The 18,983-nt window shown below is 35.4% G+C and overlaps 1 protein-coding gene and 1 pseudogene across 9 annotated transcripts in view; one reads left to right on the forward strand and one right to left on the reverse strand.

Moving 5' to 3' along the window:
• The first annotated feature begins 683 nt into the window (after positions 1-683).
• Positions 684-18,983, forward strand: part of NKTR (natural killer cell triggering receptor) — a 45,062-nt gene continuing 26,762 nt past the window's right edge. For 3 of the 9 annotated variants that reach the window (XM_006914823.3, XM_006914824.3, XM_015591705.2), the window contains exons 1-6: positions 685-842; positions 1,051-1,131; positions 13,335-13,409; positions 14,202-14,309; positions 14,839-14,883; positions 16,629-16,716. In XM_006914823.3, coding sequence (XP_006914885.1) covers positions 1,074-1,131; positions 13,335-13,409; positions 14,202-14,309; positions 14,839-14,883; positions 16,629-16,716 — 374 coding nt within the window. In that variant the 5' untranslated portion in view covers positions 685-842; positions 1,051-1,073. Of the gene's footprint in view, positions 843-963; positions 1,132-13,334; positions 13,410-14,100; positions 14,144-14,201; positions 14,310-14,838; positions 14,884-15,190; positions 15,745-16,628; positions 16,717-18,983 lie in introns of those variants that run through there. The other 6 variants (XM_025048930.1, XM_025048929.1, XM_025048928.1 and 3 more) reach the window with 6 other exon arrangements.
• On the reverse strand, positions 5,801-5,919 carry LOC112482104 (annotated as a pseudogene).

The raw sequence follows: 18,983 nt of genomic DNA on the forward strand, positions 1-18,983 counted from the left end.
AATGACTTTAAAAACTACTTTACACAGCTACCATCAAAAACAATTTTTTAAAAAAGAGCCAGACTGGAAGAAAATATTCGCAATCATATATCAAGAAAAGATTTTGACTCAGAACATACATGTATCATCTATGTAGCAAACACTTTTATCCAGAACTCTTGCATTCAATAAGACGAAGAATGCGATTTAAAAATGGACAACGGACTTGAACTGACTCATAGAAGATGCAGAATTGCCATGAACAGAAACTATCCCAATGACACGGGCGCCAAAGCAGGAACGCACACACATCTCAGTCTAAAAAGCCTCTGAGGTGAGACGAACGGTCTAAAATTAGGATGGCGTCATAAACTACTTCTAGCCGGGCTAAAAGGTCTGATGAATTTACTAAACCTCAACGACTTAATTCACATAGCTGGCTCGCGGCTGTCAACAGCGAAGCCTCGCGATATCGGGAGATGAGCGGAAGTTCACGGCCCTGAGGGACGACGAAAGTAGAGAGCGCAGGCGTTTCCAGGGCTCCCTGATTGGGCGACTGACTTCAATGGCAAAGAGGGAAGGGGCGGGGCAGAAAAGGACCAGCTCAAGTACAGGAGCGCCGGGCTGGAGGCTTCTCGGGAGAGCTCCCAGACACGCCTACGTGCGCCTCCTTTCGGTTAACCACCCCCTTCGAGACTGTGTTCTCGCGGTATTTGCCCCGACTCTCGCGGGGTTTAGCGTGGCACTAGGAGGCTGGGCCCGGGGAAGGGAGTAGTGGTCCGTTATCGGCGTTGGGCTCTGGCCGCTGTGGCCGCGCTTTCTCCTCTGCGCACGGGGAGCTGTTCAGGCTGGAGGCCAGCCAGGTGAAGAGCTCACCCGCTGTGTGTGTGTGTGTGCGTGTGTGTGTGTGCGCGCGCCACCTGGGAGCCGGGAGGCTCGGGGCGGGAGGGGACGCCGTCTTACCATTCTGCACTGTCGCGACAGGCTGGCGCGAGGCGACCGTGGCTCGGGCTCCGCCCCAGCCCCTGCCCTGGCTCCCGACCTGACCGCTTTCCTCTCCCTGTCTCGCAGCTCTTGCCGTCGCTTCGGTAGCGATGGGGGCGCAGGACCGGCCGCAGTGCCACTTCGACATCGAGATCAACCGGGAGCCGGGTGAGCCGGAGACTGGGAAGCCCTCCTGGGGCCCGGGCTTGCCTTGGGGAAGGGGAGGGGTCTACCCTCAACTCTCCCCCAAACCTTTTTGGGAGTGGGTATTCTACACTCCCTTTTCTCCTGAGCTAAAATCTGTGGAGAGAGGGTGGCTCGGCTACACCACTCCCACCCTACTAGGAGTCCAGGCCTCGCCCTCCCAAACTCCATGCCCCCTTGCACCCCGATACTGAGTGTTCATCCCATTCCTGGCGCCAAGAAAAGAGGTGCAATCCTTTTAGGACTTTTTCTCTCCCAGTGTCTCTAGGGGGCAACACTCCCAATTCCAATTTCAGTTATCTTCCTCTGTACTGTGAGGTTTGGATTCGTATATTCTGTATTTCCTAATTCTCGAATATTAAAGGGTTAACTCTGCCTCTATTATTTCTTAAATCTTTAGCCAGAATTTCTTGGTTCGTGGGAAAGTGATCTAGTCAAAGTTGTGCGATAAATCAAAGCATTTTGTACTAACAGACCTGCAGCATGCATGCATGCACTTAGCGTTAATGTGTTGTCTGTATATTTTGTTGGAAATAAAATATTTTCTCCTAAAGGGTAGTTGTTTCATTCTGAGTAGCAGAGCCTGTAGGGTTCCATACTGTGTTCTTAGCTTTTTTTGGTATCTGAAACAACTTTTAATATAGTCTTTGTGCAGCTTTTTTGTTCAGCAGATTCTTATTGAGAGCCTTCTACTCTTCTAGATCCTAGGGATACAGAAATGGATAAAACAAAGGCCTCACTTCCTTGTAATTTAGATTCTGTTGGGGGGAATACAGACAATAAACCAGGGGAAAAAATATAGTTGCTTGTAGTAGGGGTATTATTTTAATAGTTTGGTCAAAAAAAGGCCATTTTGAGGAGATGACATTTAAGCAGACATCTGAAGGAGATGAGGAGGTGAGCCATGTGGATATCTTTGAGAAGAGCATTCCTGGTAGAGGGAACAATTAATCCGAAGGTCCCCAGGAGGGAGTATATGTACTTACACGTTCAAGGAACGTGAAGAAGGCTAGGGTGGCTGGAATAGAGGGAAAAGAGTAGCAGGAAATGGCTGTAGGCCCTTACTTAGTAAGGACTTTGACTCAGTGAGATAAGTTATTAAAGGGATTTGAGCAAAGGAATGATGATGTGGCCTTAGAAACTTTGTTGCATTCTCTCAGGATGTTTTGACCCTTGATGAATCCTTATTCATAGTGAATCTACACTTGACAACAGGGCTTTTTTTTTTTTTTTTTTTTTAAGAATTAAAAACAAACTCAGAAAAGTATAAGTAAAACAAAGATTCTTTAGACATACAGAGTACTCCTTTCCTAGTACATGTTCATATCCTAGATTTGAAAATAACTTGTGAAAAATCTCCAGACTATGTTTTGTAAATGTTGAGTGAACTTTGGTCCCCGGCATCCAAGGTAATTCATTATAATACCATCCAGGTGGAAGTGACTAGCACTCTTGAGAAGACTGAATCATATACAGACAGAATGCTTACATTGTTTTAGGTTGAATCCATTGGTAATTGGCAATTTCTTATGGTTCGTTCTCATGTAATACTTCTTTAGCACTTTCAAGTACTAGATGCTTGATTTTTACACTTTTAAGGATCATTTCAGTTGCTTTGTGGGAGTTAACCATTAATATGTTTGTCTTTGAGTAATTTAATTACTTATTCAAGTAATACTTGACTTCTTGTGTAGTTAATAATTCACTTGATGGAAATACAGAGTAATATCTTTGATTTACTTTGATGAGCAAAGATCCTTTAAGAGTAACTGTACTGGCCACATTAATGAGATAGAGAAGTATTGATAAAAATTGAGTCGAATACAGCACAGCATGCTTTCTCATTATTATCAGTGGAAATGTATATGTTTTATAACAATCATATGTATATGTTTTATAACTAGACTTTTGAATTATAAAGTCATCTAATGAATACAAGTATATGTTAAAAGAGGGAAAGTCTTTAAATTACATATGAGTTTTTCTTTCCTAAGTCCAATAAGGTGGTTCCTATTTGAAATAATTCCAGGAATGTTCCACAGAAAAGTTTTTTGAAAGGTTTTAAATTAAGATTTTCATTTCTTTAATAGCTAAAGAACTATTCGTGTTATTTCTCTTTGAATGAGTTTTGATAGTTTGTGGCTTTTAAGAAATTGGTCCATTTTATCTAAGTTATTAACTTCATGTGCATAGGGTTGTTTGACCTAGTCCCTTAATATCTGTGGGATCTGTAGTGATATCTCCTCCTTCATTCCTAATATTGATAATTTGTGCGTTTTGTCTTTTTTCCTTGGTCAGTTTGGCTAGAGGTGTATCAATTTTATATTTCAACCAGATTTTTATTTCATTGATTTTTTTCCTCTTGTTTTCAATTTCACTGATTTTTACTCCTATCTTTATTTCCTGTCTAATGCTCGCTTTGGCTTTATTTTGTTCTTTTTCTTGTTTCTTAAAGTGGAAACTTGGATTGTTGACTTGAGACCTTTCTTTTCTAATGTCAACATTTAATGCTGTAAGTTTCCCTCTGTATGAAGGACCCGACACATTTCGTGTACCCCATGAATTTTGATAGATTGCTTTCTTTCAGTTCAAAATATTTTCTAATTTTCCTTGAGACTTAGTCTTTGACTGATGAATGATTTAGAAGTGTTTTGATTTCCAACTACTTGAATATTTTGCACTTGTCTATTAATGATTTTACTTCTTTCAGTTCTCTTACTTTTTGCTTCATTTAAGACTCTTCTGTTAGATGGATGCGTACACATTTAGGATTGTTATGCCTTCTTACTGAATTGACCCTTTTATCATTATGTAATGATCCTTTTTATTTCTGGTAATTTTCCTTGCTCTTAAGTCTACTTTGATACGAATACAGGTACTCCAGCTTTCTTTATATTAGTGTTTATATGGTTTGTCATTTTCTGTCCTTTTTCTTTTAACCTACTTATATCATTATATTTAAAGTGGGTTACTTGTACATAGCGAATAGATGAGTCTTGTTTTTTTATTCATTCTCTCAATCTCTTTTAATTGATATATTTAGACTGTTTACACTTAATGTAACTGTTACATTTGGATTTGTCTAACACTTGTTTTTACTTTCTCTGCTTTCATTCCATTTTCTTGCCTTTTGGATTATTTGAACATTTTTTAGTGTTTTTAATTTTTATATTGAATTTTTGATGTTTTTTCTATGGTTTTTTAGTAGTTAACTCTAGAGATAACAGTATGTATACATGGCTTTTCATAGAGCGCTGAGAATTAATATTTGCCACTTCAAGTGCACTGTTGAAACTATCCTACTGTATGATATTCCTTTATCTCACCTTATGTTGTATTATTATTTGCCACTTCAAGCGCACTGTTGAAACCATCCTACTGTATAATATTCCTTTATCTCACCTTATGTTGTATTTGTCATATGTATTACAGCTACATTGAAAACTTGCTTTCAATTGTTACACATACTTGCAAGAGCTTAAAAGGAGAAAAAAATATTTTCTTTAGGCAGGAACCGCCATCTTTCAGTAATCCTCCAAAATGACCAACACAAAGGGATTCTTGGGAAAGCCAGTTGCCATGAATGGGCAGGAAAACAGAGTTGTTTCTTTGGCCACATGCATGGGAATCTACAAGAAAGGTGATACTGTAGACATCGAGGCAGTGGGCACTGTTCATAAAGGAATGGCCCTCAAATGTTACTTTGGCAAAACTGGAGGAGTCTACAGTGTTGCCCAGCATGCGGCTGGCCATGTTGTAAACGGACAAGATTCTCACCAAGAGAATTAATGTGCGTATTAAGGACTCTAAGAGCTGAGGTAGCTTCCTGAAAGATGTGAAGGAAGGTGATCAGGAAAAGAAGGAAGCCAAAGAGAAAGGTACCTGGGTTCAACTGAAGTGCCAGCCTGCTACGCTCAGAGAAGCTCACTTTGTGAGAACTAGTGGAAAGGAGCCCGAGCTGCTGGAACCCATTCCCCGTGAATTCATGGCCTGACAGGCGTAAAAAAAGAAAAAAACCTCTGTACTGTTTAAAAGAAAAAATACTCATATTTAGCCACATTTTTACCATTTATTTTGCTTTGTTCATTCTTGAAGTTCCAATTTCCCTCTGGTATCATTTCCCTTCCACCTGAGGAGTGTTTAGCATTTTTATAGAGCTTATCTTCTGCCAGCAAATTCTTTGATTTCCTTCACCTGAAAATTTTATTTTGCCTTTATTCTTGAAAGATATTTTCACTAGACGTAGAATTCTGGGTTGACACCTATTTTCTTTTAGCGCTTGAAAAATGTTCTGTTGCTTTCTGGTCTATGTGGTTTCTTATAAGAAATCCATAGTCATTCAAATTGTTGTTACCCCATATGTAATGTGTTATTATCTGGCTGTATTCAACATTTTTACTTTGTCTTTAGTTTTTAGCAGTTTGATTTTGCTGTGCCTGGGTCTGAATTTCTTTTTATATATTCTCTTTGGGGTTTACTTATTTTTTGAATCTGTCTGTCTTTGCTAAAGGAAAGTTTTAGGAAGTTTTCAGCTATTATTTCTTTAAATATGTTTTCTTTCCAGTACTCCTTTTTCCTCTCTTTCTGGGACTATGATGACACAGATATCAGATCTTTTTCTTTTTTTTTTTAACGCCTACAGCACCCTGTCTTCCTAGGTGGTCTCCCATCCAAGTACTAACCAAGCCCGACCCTGCTTAGCTTCCGAGATCAGACGAGATCGGGCTTGTTCAGAGTAGCATGGCCATAGCAGATCTTTTGATATTACCCAACAGGTCTCTTAGGCTCTATTCATCCTTTTTTTTTTTTTCCCCCTAGTCTTTTCTCTCTCTTTTTCATATTGGGTAATTTCTGTTAGTTGGTGTTCACATTCACTGACTTTTGCCTATGTCATTTCCATTCTGTTGATGAGTCCACCCAATGAATTTCTCATTTTGATTATTGTGTTTAGAATTTCCTTTGGGTTTTGCTTAAAGCTTTCTGTTTTTCCATTCTTTTAAAGAGTGTTCGTCCTTAGTGGAGTATGGTTATAATAGCTATTTTAAAGTCTGGAATAATTCCAACATTTGTATCATTGTGGAGTTACTGTCTTTGATTGTCTTTTCCTTTAAGAGATGAGTGTTTACTCGTTCCAAGACCAAAAAGTTTGAGAGCATTACTCATTTTGTATTTGTCAGAGGCTTAAAATTGGTTTTCGGAAGTGATAACCACGGTGTTCTTTGAAGGAGTGCTTGACATGGGAATTTTTCTTTATGTGGGCCTCAGAGCAATATCATAAAACCCTGGCAATTTATCAGTATAGATAAAAATGGGGATATAGTTCAAATGGGTAGTTTTACTTTACTGCTTAAGGTTCACATGGATCCAAAAAAACTGAACTGAAAATGTGTCCTTAATAAGTGATACCGAGAAATTTGTTTTAAGTAAAGAGCCAGACAGAGGTTTGAGTATTGCTTGTGACCTTGAGCAAACCACTTGACCTCTTTGTAAATGTGGTTGTAAAGGCAGCAGTATGGCAGAGTTTACTTATATTCAAAATTACCTTTAAACTTTAGACTCAAGATAGCTCCTACTTTGAGAGAGGGTGAGGAAACCGATTTGTATTGAGGAAACAGGAGAAATCCATCTCCTATCTAGCTCACTCTGGGTCATACATAAACTTATGCATGAATAGAGTAACTACATGCAGTGGTCTGCTCTATTTAAATGATTTCTCCCCTTTTTATATACTCATAAATTAAAGAAGACTTGGGCGTAATAGTGCCTATGTAGTGTTGTTAGGAAGAGTAATTAAGTAATACAACTACCTGTCTTACAGATTATGTTTTTGTAATATGAATTTATTCCAATGGAGTAGATTGCTTAATTAAGGAGCATTCTGTTAATTAGGCAGACTACTGTTTGTGTCATAACAATCAGAACAAGGTAGGGAACAAGTGCTGTGGGAGGAGAGGACAGTTAAGCAGCGCTGCCATCCTGAGTTATTCTTGTCTGTCCTAATGCTAAGACAGTGCTGAGAGAGGAAGCCAAAGCCAACTGTGATCAATTGTAGGATTTCCTCAGTGGTGTTCAGGTTTTATAACATACCCTCATAGCTGAAAACACGACTATTGATACTCTTAAAGAAAAAAATCCTTCTTCAACCTGAAATTACCTCGTCCCCCAACTCCCATTTTGCCATGGAAACAGTTGTTTCTACATGTGATTTTGAAATGCAGCGTTTCTTTAAATTCTATCATGTTATTGAAGAGCAGACTATATTTGTAAAAAACCGAGCACAGCATCTCACACATTCGTTTTTAAAGTTGCTTTAATTGTATGAGCATAAGCACTGGCACTGAGTCAAGGGGCTTTCATATTAAGGTATTATGCAGACCTTTGTAGATTAAGGATTTTTGTTCACATTTTCGGAAAAAGGCTTGTTTCAGTTTGGTTCCCCGCCCACTCCTTTTCCTTTATTCTTTTAGAAATTGGGCCTGGAGAATCCCAGTAATAACACCAGGCCTGTTTGGATGGTTTTGAAGGCAAACTCATATGGAGTTTTACTGTAAACAGAGGGGATAATTCACTCATCCAAGTTCACATAGCTGGTACTTGCCAAAGCCAAAGCTCTAGCCTAGGTTTTCTCTCGTATCCATTGTACCGTGACTGCTGTGCCAAACGGAGGGCTTAATAGTTTAATATTGTGGAGTTCCTTGCAGATTCAAGTAGGGAAGGGAAGCATTGGGTTGCTTGTTGGCTGGAGGGTGAAGCACCTCAGGAAAGAAGGTAGATATGGCTGGAGGGAATTCTTTAAAAAAAAAACCCAAAACCTTATTTCCTAAGTTTATGTTCCACTGTCATTGCATACAGGAGGGAATGAAAAACTTCTCTTTTTACTTCTTCCACCCTTCCTAGAATTTAGGCTAATAGTGTTCATTTTATTTGCTTAATTACGTTGGTATTATGCAATCAGATAGGCTTTTTTGGCTGTTCTCAGAAGTTACTTGCCATTTAAAATATTGTTTTTATTAGCAAATGCTTTCTGAATTCCAAATCACCGATTTAAAGTTGATTTTTTAAATGTGTGAGACTTAGGATGAAGACTGCCACTATTTATGAATGACACTTTAGAGAAAGAAAGGAACATTATCATCAGGAAAGTTAATTTGCGAGTTCTAAATTGTGTGACCTGAACTCTTGCTGCATCTGTTTGGCCCCCTTTAAGCCATAAAAGACTTCTTTGTTTTTCTGTTAGTAAAAATAGTACATGCTCATTATAAAAATTCCAGTCATATTTTTTAAAAAGTAAACTTGCCTTGAAGTCCTGCCAGATTCTCAGGGATAATCATAACCTTTTCTGAATATCTTATCTGTGTACACACACATTTTTCTGAATATCTTATTTTGTGTACATGTACACACACATTTTTAAAAAATAATGTGCTACATGCTGTTTTGTGACTTGACTTTTTCTGTTGAACAGCACATTCTGCACCTTCTTTTTCTACTTTAATGAATTAAGCTTTATATAATCTCTTTTAATGGCTATATAGTCTACCATCGAATGAAAGTATCTGTATTAGTTAGAATATATTATAGTGTTGATTGCTAAGATAAAGACTAAATAACAGTGATTTAAATAAGACATAAGTTTTATTTACTTTTCTCAGACACAGCTTCTGTAGAGTCTGCATATCAGAGCTGACAGTCTTTGCCTTGTTACTCCATCAATCTTGACGTGGGATGAGTTGGTGAACCTCTTAACAGAAGAATTAAAGCTGGATAAATATCGAAGAAATGATGGAATTAGAAGAATAATTTTGCAACCCTCAGTATAATAATTGTTTTAGGAAAAGATCATCAATGGCCAAACCTTTGGTTGAAAGTATCTTTAAAGTGGGGGAGGGAGTACCTTTACAGCTGAGAGATCTGGGTAATACTTCATGTTAGTATCACCAGTAATGGGTCAAACTGACATAGGCTTCCTGGTAGGATGTGAAAAAAGCCATAGAGATGGGGATTGTTTTCAATTGAAAGAGACCGAAGCATGACAGACAACTTAATTCATAATCCTCGGTTAGGTTACTAGTTTTTAAAAAAAATAGATATAAGGGGCATTGTGGAAACAGTTGGGTAAATCTGAACATGGACTAAGTGTTAGACCGTATTGTTAAATTACTATTACATTTCTTGGGTATGATAGTGGTATTGGGGTTAAGGAGGAGAATATCCTTGTTCTTTAGGAGTACATACTAAAGTAATTAAGCATCACAGTGTCTTTAACTTTCAGTTTGTTCCAGAAAAAAATTGTGTAGAGAGGGAGGGAGGAAGTTTATATGGCAAAACATCTTTATAGAGTTAAAAATTTCAAAATAAAGTTCGCAGGATCGAGAGCAGAGTTGTGTTGCATGGTCATTCAAATGACCAAGATCATTTTGTCAAGTTCCTCTGGAAATCTCATTAGTACTTTTGGGGCTTGCAATTAAAGATAGGTTTCTTTAAGTAAAATTTGACAAATTTGCAATTTTGAGTCTTCTTTTCTAAGAAAAGCTATGTCTCTTCTTTTGTTCTGGTTACCTTTATGCCTCTCAGAGTTTTGCAGTTTTGTTTTTATAGGTCCCACACGCTTACGGCTAAGTAGCTTAATGTTTTTTTGTTGCTGTTGAGAATGTGATTTTTATTATTTTTTCTACTAGTTCTTATTGGTCATAAGACAAATATCAACAATTTTAATGACTGTTAATATTTTAGTTAGTTCTTTTAGGTTTTTTAGGTGTGCAGTCATGTCTTCCAAATAATAAATTGCTCTTTTTATTGATAAATATACTTCTCATATTCTCTTGTCTACTACATTGTCTAGAATTTCTAGAACTTGTTACTTACATTAATGGGATTGGTGCTGTATTAGTGTTCCATTGTTAAACATAATGCTGGCTGTTGATTTGAAGGGTGTCTTAGGATATTTGTGTTTATGGTAAAGGGTGAATGCAGACTTTCATCAAATACTCTTTTGATTTCCATCACAGGATTTTTATAGAGTTCTTCCTTCATTTCAATAAATTATATTAATAGATTTTCTAATATTTAATAGTGCCTATTTAAAAATGAGACTGCTATATAGGGTTTTGAATTTGTTTTATATCTTTCTCAGGCTTGGGTTTCAATTTAAATTGCTTCATAAAATTCGTTAAACTTTTCATCTTGCTGTGCTCTGAAACAGTTGAGATGATATCACACTTTAATGTTACTTGAAGATGAGAAGTAATTTACCCATGTCTGTAGAGTTATTTAATTTCTTTCTTGGGTCTGTTTTTTAGTCTGTATCAGCACGAAGTTGTAATCCATACTTACAATTTTTTATTCTAAATTTTAGTATTCCTCTTTTGTTTTTTCCCCGAAAGAGCCAGTTTTGGAATTTATTTATCAAGTCTAGTATCTTTCTGTTGTTTTAATTCATTCTGCTTTTACTTTTATTAAAACTTTTATATTTTTCTTAGATTTGTTTCTTTTTACTTCCTGAGTTGAGTGATTAATTTATCTTTGGTCTGATTGATTAATGAAAATATTTACGACTGTATGCATTGATTGGAACCAAAAAATGGTGGTATTTAACACTTTTTGCCTTCTGAGACCTGGCAGCTCTAAGAGCTAGCATCATTTCCCAACATCCTAGTTCTTACAGTTCTTTGAATCTGAGCCAATATCCTTGTCAGCTAACTACATGAGCCAATAAATTCTCTTTCGAGAATTTTTACTTGTACTATCTGCAGGATACCTCTAACTGGGTGTTGATTGACATGTTATGAAAAAAGTTGTCTGTGCCTAAATAATTATAAAGCTGTTTGGTCTTTTACCTTATCTTACATCTTACTTATGTTTTCTGACTGCTTCCTTTGTTTTGTATCTTTCGACATGGGTTGCTCCATCGCAGTCTTTTGAAAGATGTTTAATATATTTTTAGTTTTACAGGTGATTGTGTTTAAGTGTTCCTAAACACATATTTCCTCTTTATCTACTTTGACAAAGTCTACCTATTGACCCTGCCAGTGAAATAGAGGAAATGTACCTTTTCTTACCAACCCTGGTTGCTAGAAAGATTCTTTTCCTTTATATATCTGAAAATAAATAGATTTTGTTAAGCTCTATGTCTTGATGTTCTACTTGTAATAACTTTTGCTGGTATATAATGAATACTTTTGATCTGTATATTCAAGTATTCCTTCATTTATATTTCATTAATCTTTATCTTTGAATAATTTTCTTTCAAGTGCTTTTATTATTATTATTCGAATATTGAGTACTCATTCTGTACCAGGCACCATACAAATCAATGGCGATGAGTAAAACAGCCCTGCCCCCACACGTATCAGTCAGGCCCAGGTTGGAGATAAATGTACTTTGTTCATACCACTGATCACTTATCACATTGTACAGCAGTTTGTGTCCGTCATTCCCAGCTAAGATATGAATTCCCCAAAAGGGCATTGTGTCTTATATACTGTTGGAAAACCTGATTCATGGAGAGAATGTCAGTAAATAATGTTGGAGTAAATGGCTTGATTTTGTTGAAATGCTTAACCCCTGAATTTCCTCTTAGATTTTGCTCTCTGCCTACCCAGTATGAACTGTTCCTACCTTTGTTCTTATCCTTATTCGTAATTGTGAATATGATTTCTTTACCTTTTATAGTGTATCATCTCCTACATTATTTTCCCCACCAGTGCTCATTTTTACAACTACCATATCTTTTATGTCCATAATATGTGTCTCCTTCCTCACCATTGCACCTGCAATTCCAGCACAGCTGTTTATGAGAACAAGGAACAGTAATACTGATATTTGATTTTATTCAGATTCTGGGTACTTGCTGATTTTATTCCTGCCAACTCGGGATTACTACATGACATAGGTGTGTCTTGGCTTTTCCTGTCTGTAGCCAACATTTAAAATGTGTTTTTATTACCTGATTAATCTCAGCATTGTTCTCTGTTTTACTTCTTTTTAAGGATCTGCATGTTGGTATGTTGTGATGAAGGTCAGAAGCCATTGCTGCTCTTTGTTACTATTGTCCTTATTCATGTATTTTTTACCTTAAAAACACCAAACTAATGCTTACACTAATTAGTTTCAGACTTTAATCTTTACAGAGCAGTGTATTCATTGGCATAGTGGCAATTCTTTGGGAGAAATCTTAGTATATATAAAAGGCAATGTTGACAGTAGTGACTGATTCTAAAAGATTATTAAATCCCACTAAAGTATAAGAAGAATTGAGTAACAAATATTCCTGAGAGCTTATTCATTCAGAAGCAGCATTAGTTTCCACAGGCATCAGCAGAGTTCCTTAACTCAGGAGACAATATATTATGATGTAACTGTTCTGACAGCTGATGGAACATGCACTTGTGTATTTTTATGTTTGAAAAATATCTGAGTTTTCATTTATAACATGGAAAATAACAATAAATATAACCCACATTTTAAAAGTGCAATAATTTTTAAGAGTTGAAAGGAGTCCTGAGATCAAAAAGTTTGTGAAGTGCTTCTTCTCTACGGCATAGTTAAATCAAACTTGCAGACTTGCTTCTTTCCATTTCCTGTTTATTGGAGGGGTGTTTTTGTTTTTGTTTTTAAGGCACCATAACCTATTCTCTTTCCTGCTGTCTCAGGGAATAGAATAACATTTTTATTTGCTGTTGGCAGTTCAGGAAGTTGTCTATAAATAGTTCTTGTGCAGAGGTGCAGAGCTGACTGTCGAGGACAGAAGTTCTTTCCTCTAACATTACTGGCCAGAATGACTGTCTTAGGATGCGATGTGCTCTCATTACCGGAGGGGTCCAAGCAGAGATTAGACAACTGTTATCCAGAGTATTTTTAAAGAAGATTAATAGTTCAAGTAGGGTTCTCTACTGAAAGGAATCTAATAGGGCCCCTTAAAAGACACTTAAAATCTTACACTTTTAGGGCTTTGGCTGCATGTGAATTCTAACACTAGCAAACAGTGGAGTTCTTATAGTTGGTATTGCCCATTTAAATTCTTTCATGTGAAACCTAAGAAATTTAAATGAATTATAAAAATGGACTTTCCAGTTTTGTTAATTCTGTTGACCTATTTTATGTCTCCCATATAAAATGTATATTTAATCAACTTGCTTACTTTTTTTTCCTCATGTGTTTCATTTCAGTTGGTCGCATTATGTTTCAGCTCTTCTCAGACATATGTCCAAAAACATGCAAAAACTTCCTTTGCCTCTGCTCAGGTAAATGAATTATTAAATTATTTCCAGTGAGAAGTCATGGCTTACAATTTGACCTTACTTAACAGAGTAGATATTTTCCTAAAAAGTAACGGGCTGTGAAATGAGTTTGGCAAATAAAAATATTATTTTCATTGATATGAAATCAGAAAACCATTTCTTAAAGGGAAGAGAGAAGATGTGGTTTCAAAAATGAATAATAAAGTACTAGTGTGTGTAATGAAATCTTCTCTATACATTGTAGTTTATAAAATAATAGCATTTTCAAAACTGATTTGTTTGGGTAGAATTTTACAAATTTTGGTACTCTGAACAAATATAGCACTCCAGATTTCACAAGAAATTTAGGATTAGAAAATAGAGGGGCAAAACATAGTGAAGTTATTTTTTTGTTATGTATAATTGGATTTATATTTTCAAAAAGTAGAAAAATTGGGAGGAAAAACATCTATACTGTTACTTTAAAAATGGAAATAGCAAATTTAAAATGTGAAATCCACACTTGGACACACACACATGCATACACAATCTTTGTACTACCTTCTTTTACTGGAGTGATAACCAGTTTTGATCTTTTCTCCTGTAGCATGTAGAGTCTATACCACACAATTTAACATTTGCATGCTGCTTTATGTTATTTATTTTGGTGTGTATGTATTAAATTGTCACACTGTACCTCTTGTGTCTCTTACAGCGCTCAACACACAGGAGGGATTTGACAAAGGATTAATTGAATGGTACTTTCCATGGAAGGATGTTTTTGTAGCTAAACTTCTTTTTTTTTTTCCCCCCTAGGGGAGAAAGGCCTTGGGAAAACAACTGGGAAGAAGTTATGTTATAAAGGTTCTACATTCCATCGTGTGGTTAAAAACTTTATGATTCAGGGTGGGGACTTCAGTGAAGGTAGAGCTAAAAGTTATGCTCCTAATAACTTGATCTGTCAGTTTCTAAAGTGCACATTATTATTTTTAACTGTAAATATTATATCACTTACAGTATGATATAAGTATTAGGTAATCAGTGAGTAGTTATTGGATGAATGAATGTTGTAGACCTAGAATGTATGAAAAAGCAAAATACTAAGACATTTTGTTTTTATGCAGTTTTAATAATATTATAATTACTTGGTGAATTACCTTACAACAAATGCCAAAATACTGTTCGATTGTTTTTATTGTTCTCAAATTTTATTGGTGTGGTTACTGTTTGAAATAAATGGGTTATGGAGATGATTACTTTAACAGTATTTATTATAATAGGGTTGCACTTATATTTTCAAGATGAGGTTTATTGAGGATTGTTAGGACGTTGATTATCTGCAACAATTACAAGGCATTATCTCCTTCAGCAAATTGAAACCATAAAAAGTAATTTATATGTATTAGTATATTTTTACTTTTCATTATAGTTTAATGTAGTTCCTTATTTGCAGGTAATGGAAAAGGCGGAGAATCAATTTATGGTGGATATTTCAAAGGTAAGCCTTAGTATTTTATGATCTCTTGTTTCAGTTCTGATATTAAAGCAAGTTTGATCATGTACTTTTAATGAGAAGAGGTTTACTTATAGTTCACTTTTTGCATGAAACTAATGCTGCATGAAAATACTTTATTTGCATGAACTTGGGGATAAATTATACTGTAATATGTAACTTTTAATTGACAAGATTAATTAAGGCTAACGTTACAGTTAAACATGACTTTCAGCATGGAGGTTAGGCAACTATATACATGAAAACTCCTATCTTCCTGCCTAAAACTGTCAACATATTCTTTTGTTTATAGAGAATGTGGTCTTTTGCAAAATGAAAAGGTAAGAGAACGAAGCTCAGTAACACAAACTCCAATTCTGTTCCCTTGCACCCTTCCTAATAAATTTATGGACAGTCTGGGTCAGGTTGTGGCTGGATTTCAGTATTGCTTGAAGACTTGGAAAATTTTGTATACTGTTCCATACATGCATCTGTATCTTTTTTCTTTTCCTGATGGGTTATTAGTTCCACATCAGGGCAAAGAATCTGGTTGTGTTTTTTTTTCCCTAAATCAAGCAATTTCTTTGAATAAAAGTTGGTATTTCTTCCTTTCTCCAAGGTTTGTATGTTTTCTTTTGTATACTAGAACTATATGATTGTGTATTATTCCTACAGTAGTAGCATTTACATAAATCTAACTATTACACTTGCCCCAAAAAGCCTTAGAAAAGTCAGTTGCAGAGATTTATAATGGGATCCAATATTACTAGGTTTTAATGCCATGATAGCTTCAGTGTTATAATAGTGTTTTATATTTCTTTTGGGGAAAAATGGATTACTACTCTTTTTCAGAAGCCTGTTCCCAAGGTAATCATTTTTTAAAGTTTTCTATGTTTCTGTTTGTTCTAAAGAAAGATTTGTTTGTATGAATGTTAAAAGGAAATTTAAATTCTCAAGATACTTCTACTGGAATTAAAATAATCTCTAAGTAATCTTTATGACAGTTTTTCCTTTGAACTAGTAAGAAACAGCTTTCTGGCTGGTTCTGTTAGCATGTAGCTTTGAAATTAATGCTGGTAGGCCACTTTAATGTGGTTGTTCCCTGTGGCAGATACTGTGTATCTTAAAATTGTATTTTGCCAATTAAGTTGTTTTTACAGGACTTTCTGCCTTGCGTAATTTTGTGATCCTGTTGATTAGAAAGAATCCACATACTTAATTTAAACATGTCCCTACAACTTAATTTATATTATTTTGAATTTTTGCTCTTATAGTCTATAACTTCAGTTCAATTAAACAATACATTTACCATGTAGAAATTAAGCACATAAGAAGATTATTAGACATCTCCCATGTATAATGCATTAGGCAGGATAATTGGAAATTTGGAGGACATGAGATTTACTAAATAGAGATTTTTCTAAAATTTCTTTACTAGTTTTCCCTGAAAGTTAATAGCTTAAATATTATTTAGCCAAAGTACGTTACTATTAAAAGTGACTGTTCTAAGGCTGTTTGTATAAAGTATTAAATATATGTTCTTTTCCTCAAAGCTTTAAGTAGTGTTTCTTGGTGTTTTTATTCTTTTGTTATTCAATTAGTTAAAAAAATTTTTTCTAAATGTTCAGTCAAGTATCTGTACTGACCAGAAGAGGAATTTCACCTTTTGCTTTCTATTTATTTCTGTGAACATGACACTTTAAAAGTGGCTTATAATTGGAGACTGACGGATTTGTGCTTTCTTCAAACAGACGAAAACTTTGTTCTCAAACACGACAGAGCGTTCCTTTTGTCAATGGCGAACCGCGGGAAGCACACCAATGGGTCCCAGTTTTTCATGTGAGTGGGCGCGATCCGGAGATGAGCTTGTCTTAGACAGAGAAGCGCTGTTCATGGGAAAGGTGGTGTAGTTAAACCAAGTTTAATGCTAGCATGCTGTCAGCTTGGGTTTTATTTTTAATTTCTGATATAGTAATCTATCAGTTCTAGCAGCCACTTCCGCATTCAGCATATATTCTGGTTTTGAAGAATGGTACTTAAAAGACGTAACTTGAAGATGTACATTATCTTCAAAATATGTTGTCATTTTACAAAAAGAAATTGACTTTGACTCTTAACAAATTTGGGTGCTTAGTTTACCAAAGCTAGATTGGAAAATAAGCTATGGATGAACATTTAAAAATTGTTCATAGACTGGGACTAGAGGTGCCCGTAGCGTGGAAAGCAATTGGTTTGAATAAACCATTGTATGGTTGCTTTTTCTCTTACTGTTGCTCTTTGAGCCAGTTTGAGAGAGATACTATTATTTTCTGATACTGTATAGAAATAAGTGATTCGCTGTCGAGCCAGCATTTTTAAAAACTCAAACCTTATGAGAGCTCTGTGCATAATTGAGATAACTCAATGATGCTGTCATTCCCACCACAATTTATGAGAGTATCACTCAGGAAACTTCAGAGCGCTAAATTTGCTTTTAAAAAAAGAAACACCTTTATATGTACATGCATGCACAACCAAAACCTTACTTATTTCTCATCTGAAAGACTTCTGGCATACTTTTATATTCTTTATCTACAGCTACTCCAAAACCTATTTTTATTATAATCCCATGATATAAAATATGAAAGATAATTGTCTAGCATGAAGTTTAATGCTTTAGATTGGAAGTAAATCACTACAGTTGTGCTGTGTATATCGGAGAAATATTTTACTCATGGTTTATCAGAAAAAGTGGTTTTTTAGGTCATCTTTCTGAATGGATTAGTATGAATGGCGCTTCCCTGTCTTTAAAGGAGTTCATATACAATAAATCTCACATTGTAAATTTGTCTGATAAATAGATTTCCAACATGATCTGATAAAGTTCAGATAAGGGGCATTCTGTTCCTAAGAATGTCCTAAAAATGGAAAGCTGATAGAAGATGATAATGCTTGGAGTTGTACAGGAAAAAAAGGAAGACCTTAAACAGTAGTTCCTATATCTTGTTTTGATCCCAGAGAGTACTCGTTGTTACATTTCTTTATAGAGTATTTTTCTATTCTTAACCTTCCTCAGGGCCAAAAAAAGCAGTGGGAAATATCTTGAAAAACTTCTTAAATGGTAATTAAATATAGAAGCTGTTTACTCTTTGATTGAGTTTTCCCATTTCCATTTTTAAGCTTATCTGAACTGAACATGATAAACTAATGATTCATTGGTCAAGAAGCTACCACCTGAGGGCTCTAAAGTTTCTTTTAGATTTCCTTTTTTTATATCAGTACATGTAAAATTTGATTTATCAGATAGCAGCAACTTCTCATTGTTATCGATTAGCTTGTTTCTAAAATGTTAAGAGTTAAAACCAGTGTACTTACATATATTAATTAAAATCTAGTATATGAAATTCTCCCTTCAAAAAATTAAGTGTCTTTTTTCTATGTTATTTAGTACTTGCTTAAGTCTTTCCTCAGAATGTTTAGCATCAAAACAAAATTAAGGCCATTTCTTAATTTTATAGCAGACTGCTGTTTTTGAATACCAAATGAAAAGTATACCAAATGAAAATTTTAACATCAGTAAATTAAGATTAAAAATTTTAAACTTGTTTTCCTAATTAACTGTAGATGGCATTAAAATCACTGTGAACCTGTGAGTGAAAGAAAATTTTCTAGTTTTAGTTTGAAATTTACTTCTGGAAATGAGTTTCCAGTTAAAAGCAGTCTTGGAAGTAAAAGTGTTTTTGCACACACAAACAAATTCTTATCAATTTTTTTAAAGAAATTTTTATGAATGTGCTTTTTTAATGCTGGCTTGAAAGTACCAGTTCCCGGTAGATTGCAGTGTAAAAATCAAACTAATGTTCATATCTCTAAACAAAACATTTCCTTGCTTTTATAGAAAGGATAGGTAAAGTGGAGAAGGTTTTTCCCATAAAAGAAAACTCTTTGAAAATCCATATCTCACAAGCCTAAATCCTTTAGAGTCAGAAGTTGTAAAAAAGTACAATGTGCTATCTTCAGGTTGTATATGTGATCACAGGTAATAGCTCTGAAATTTGAGGTTTTGAGGGTTGGTGATCTCAGAGCTCAGACGGCTTCCCTGCCTTTTACCCTCTTACCACACTCTT

The sequence above is a fragment of the Pteropus alecto genome, unplaced genomic scaffold (assembly GCF_000325575.1).
Source record: "Pteropus alecto unplaced genomic scaffold, ASM32557v1 scaffold156, whole genome shotgun sequence".
NCBI lineage: Eukaryota > Metazoa > Chordata > Mammalia > Chiroptera > Pteropodidae > Pteropus > Pteropus alecto.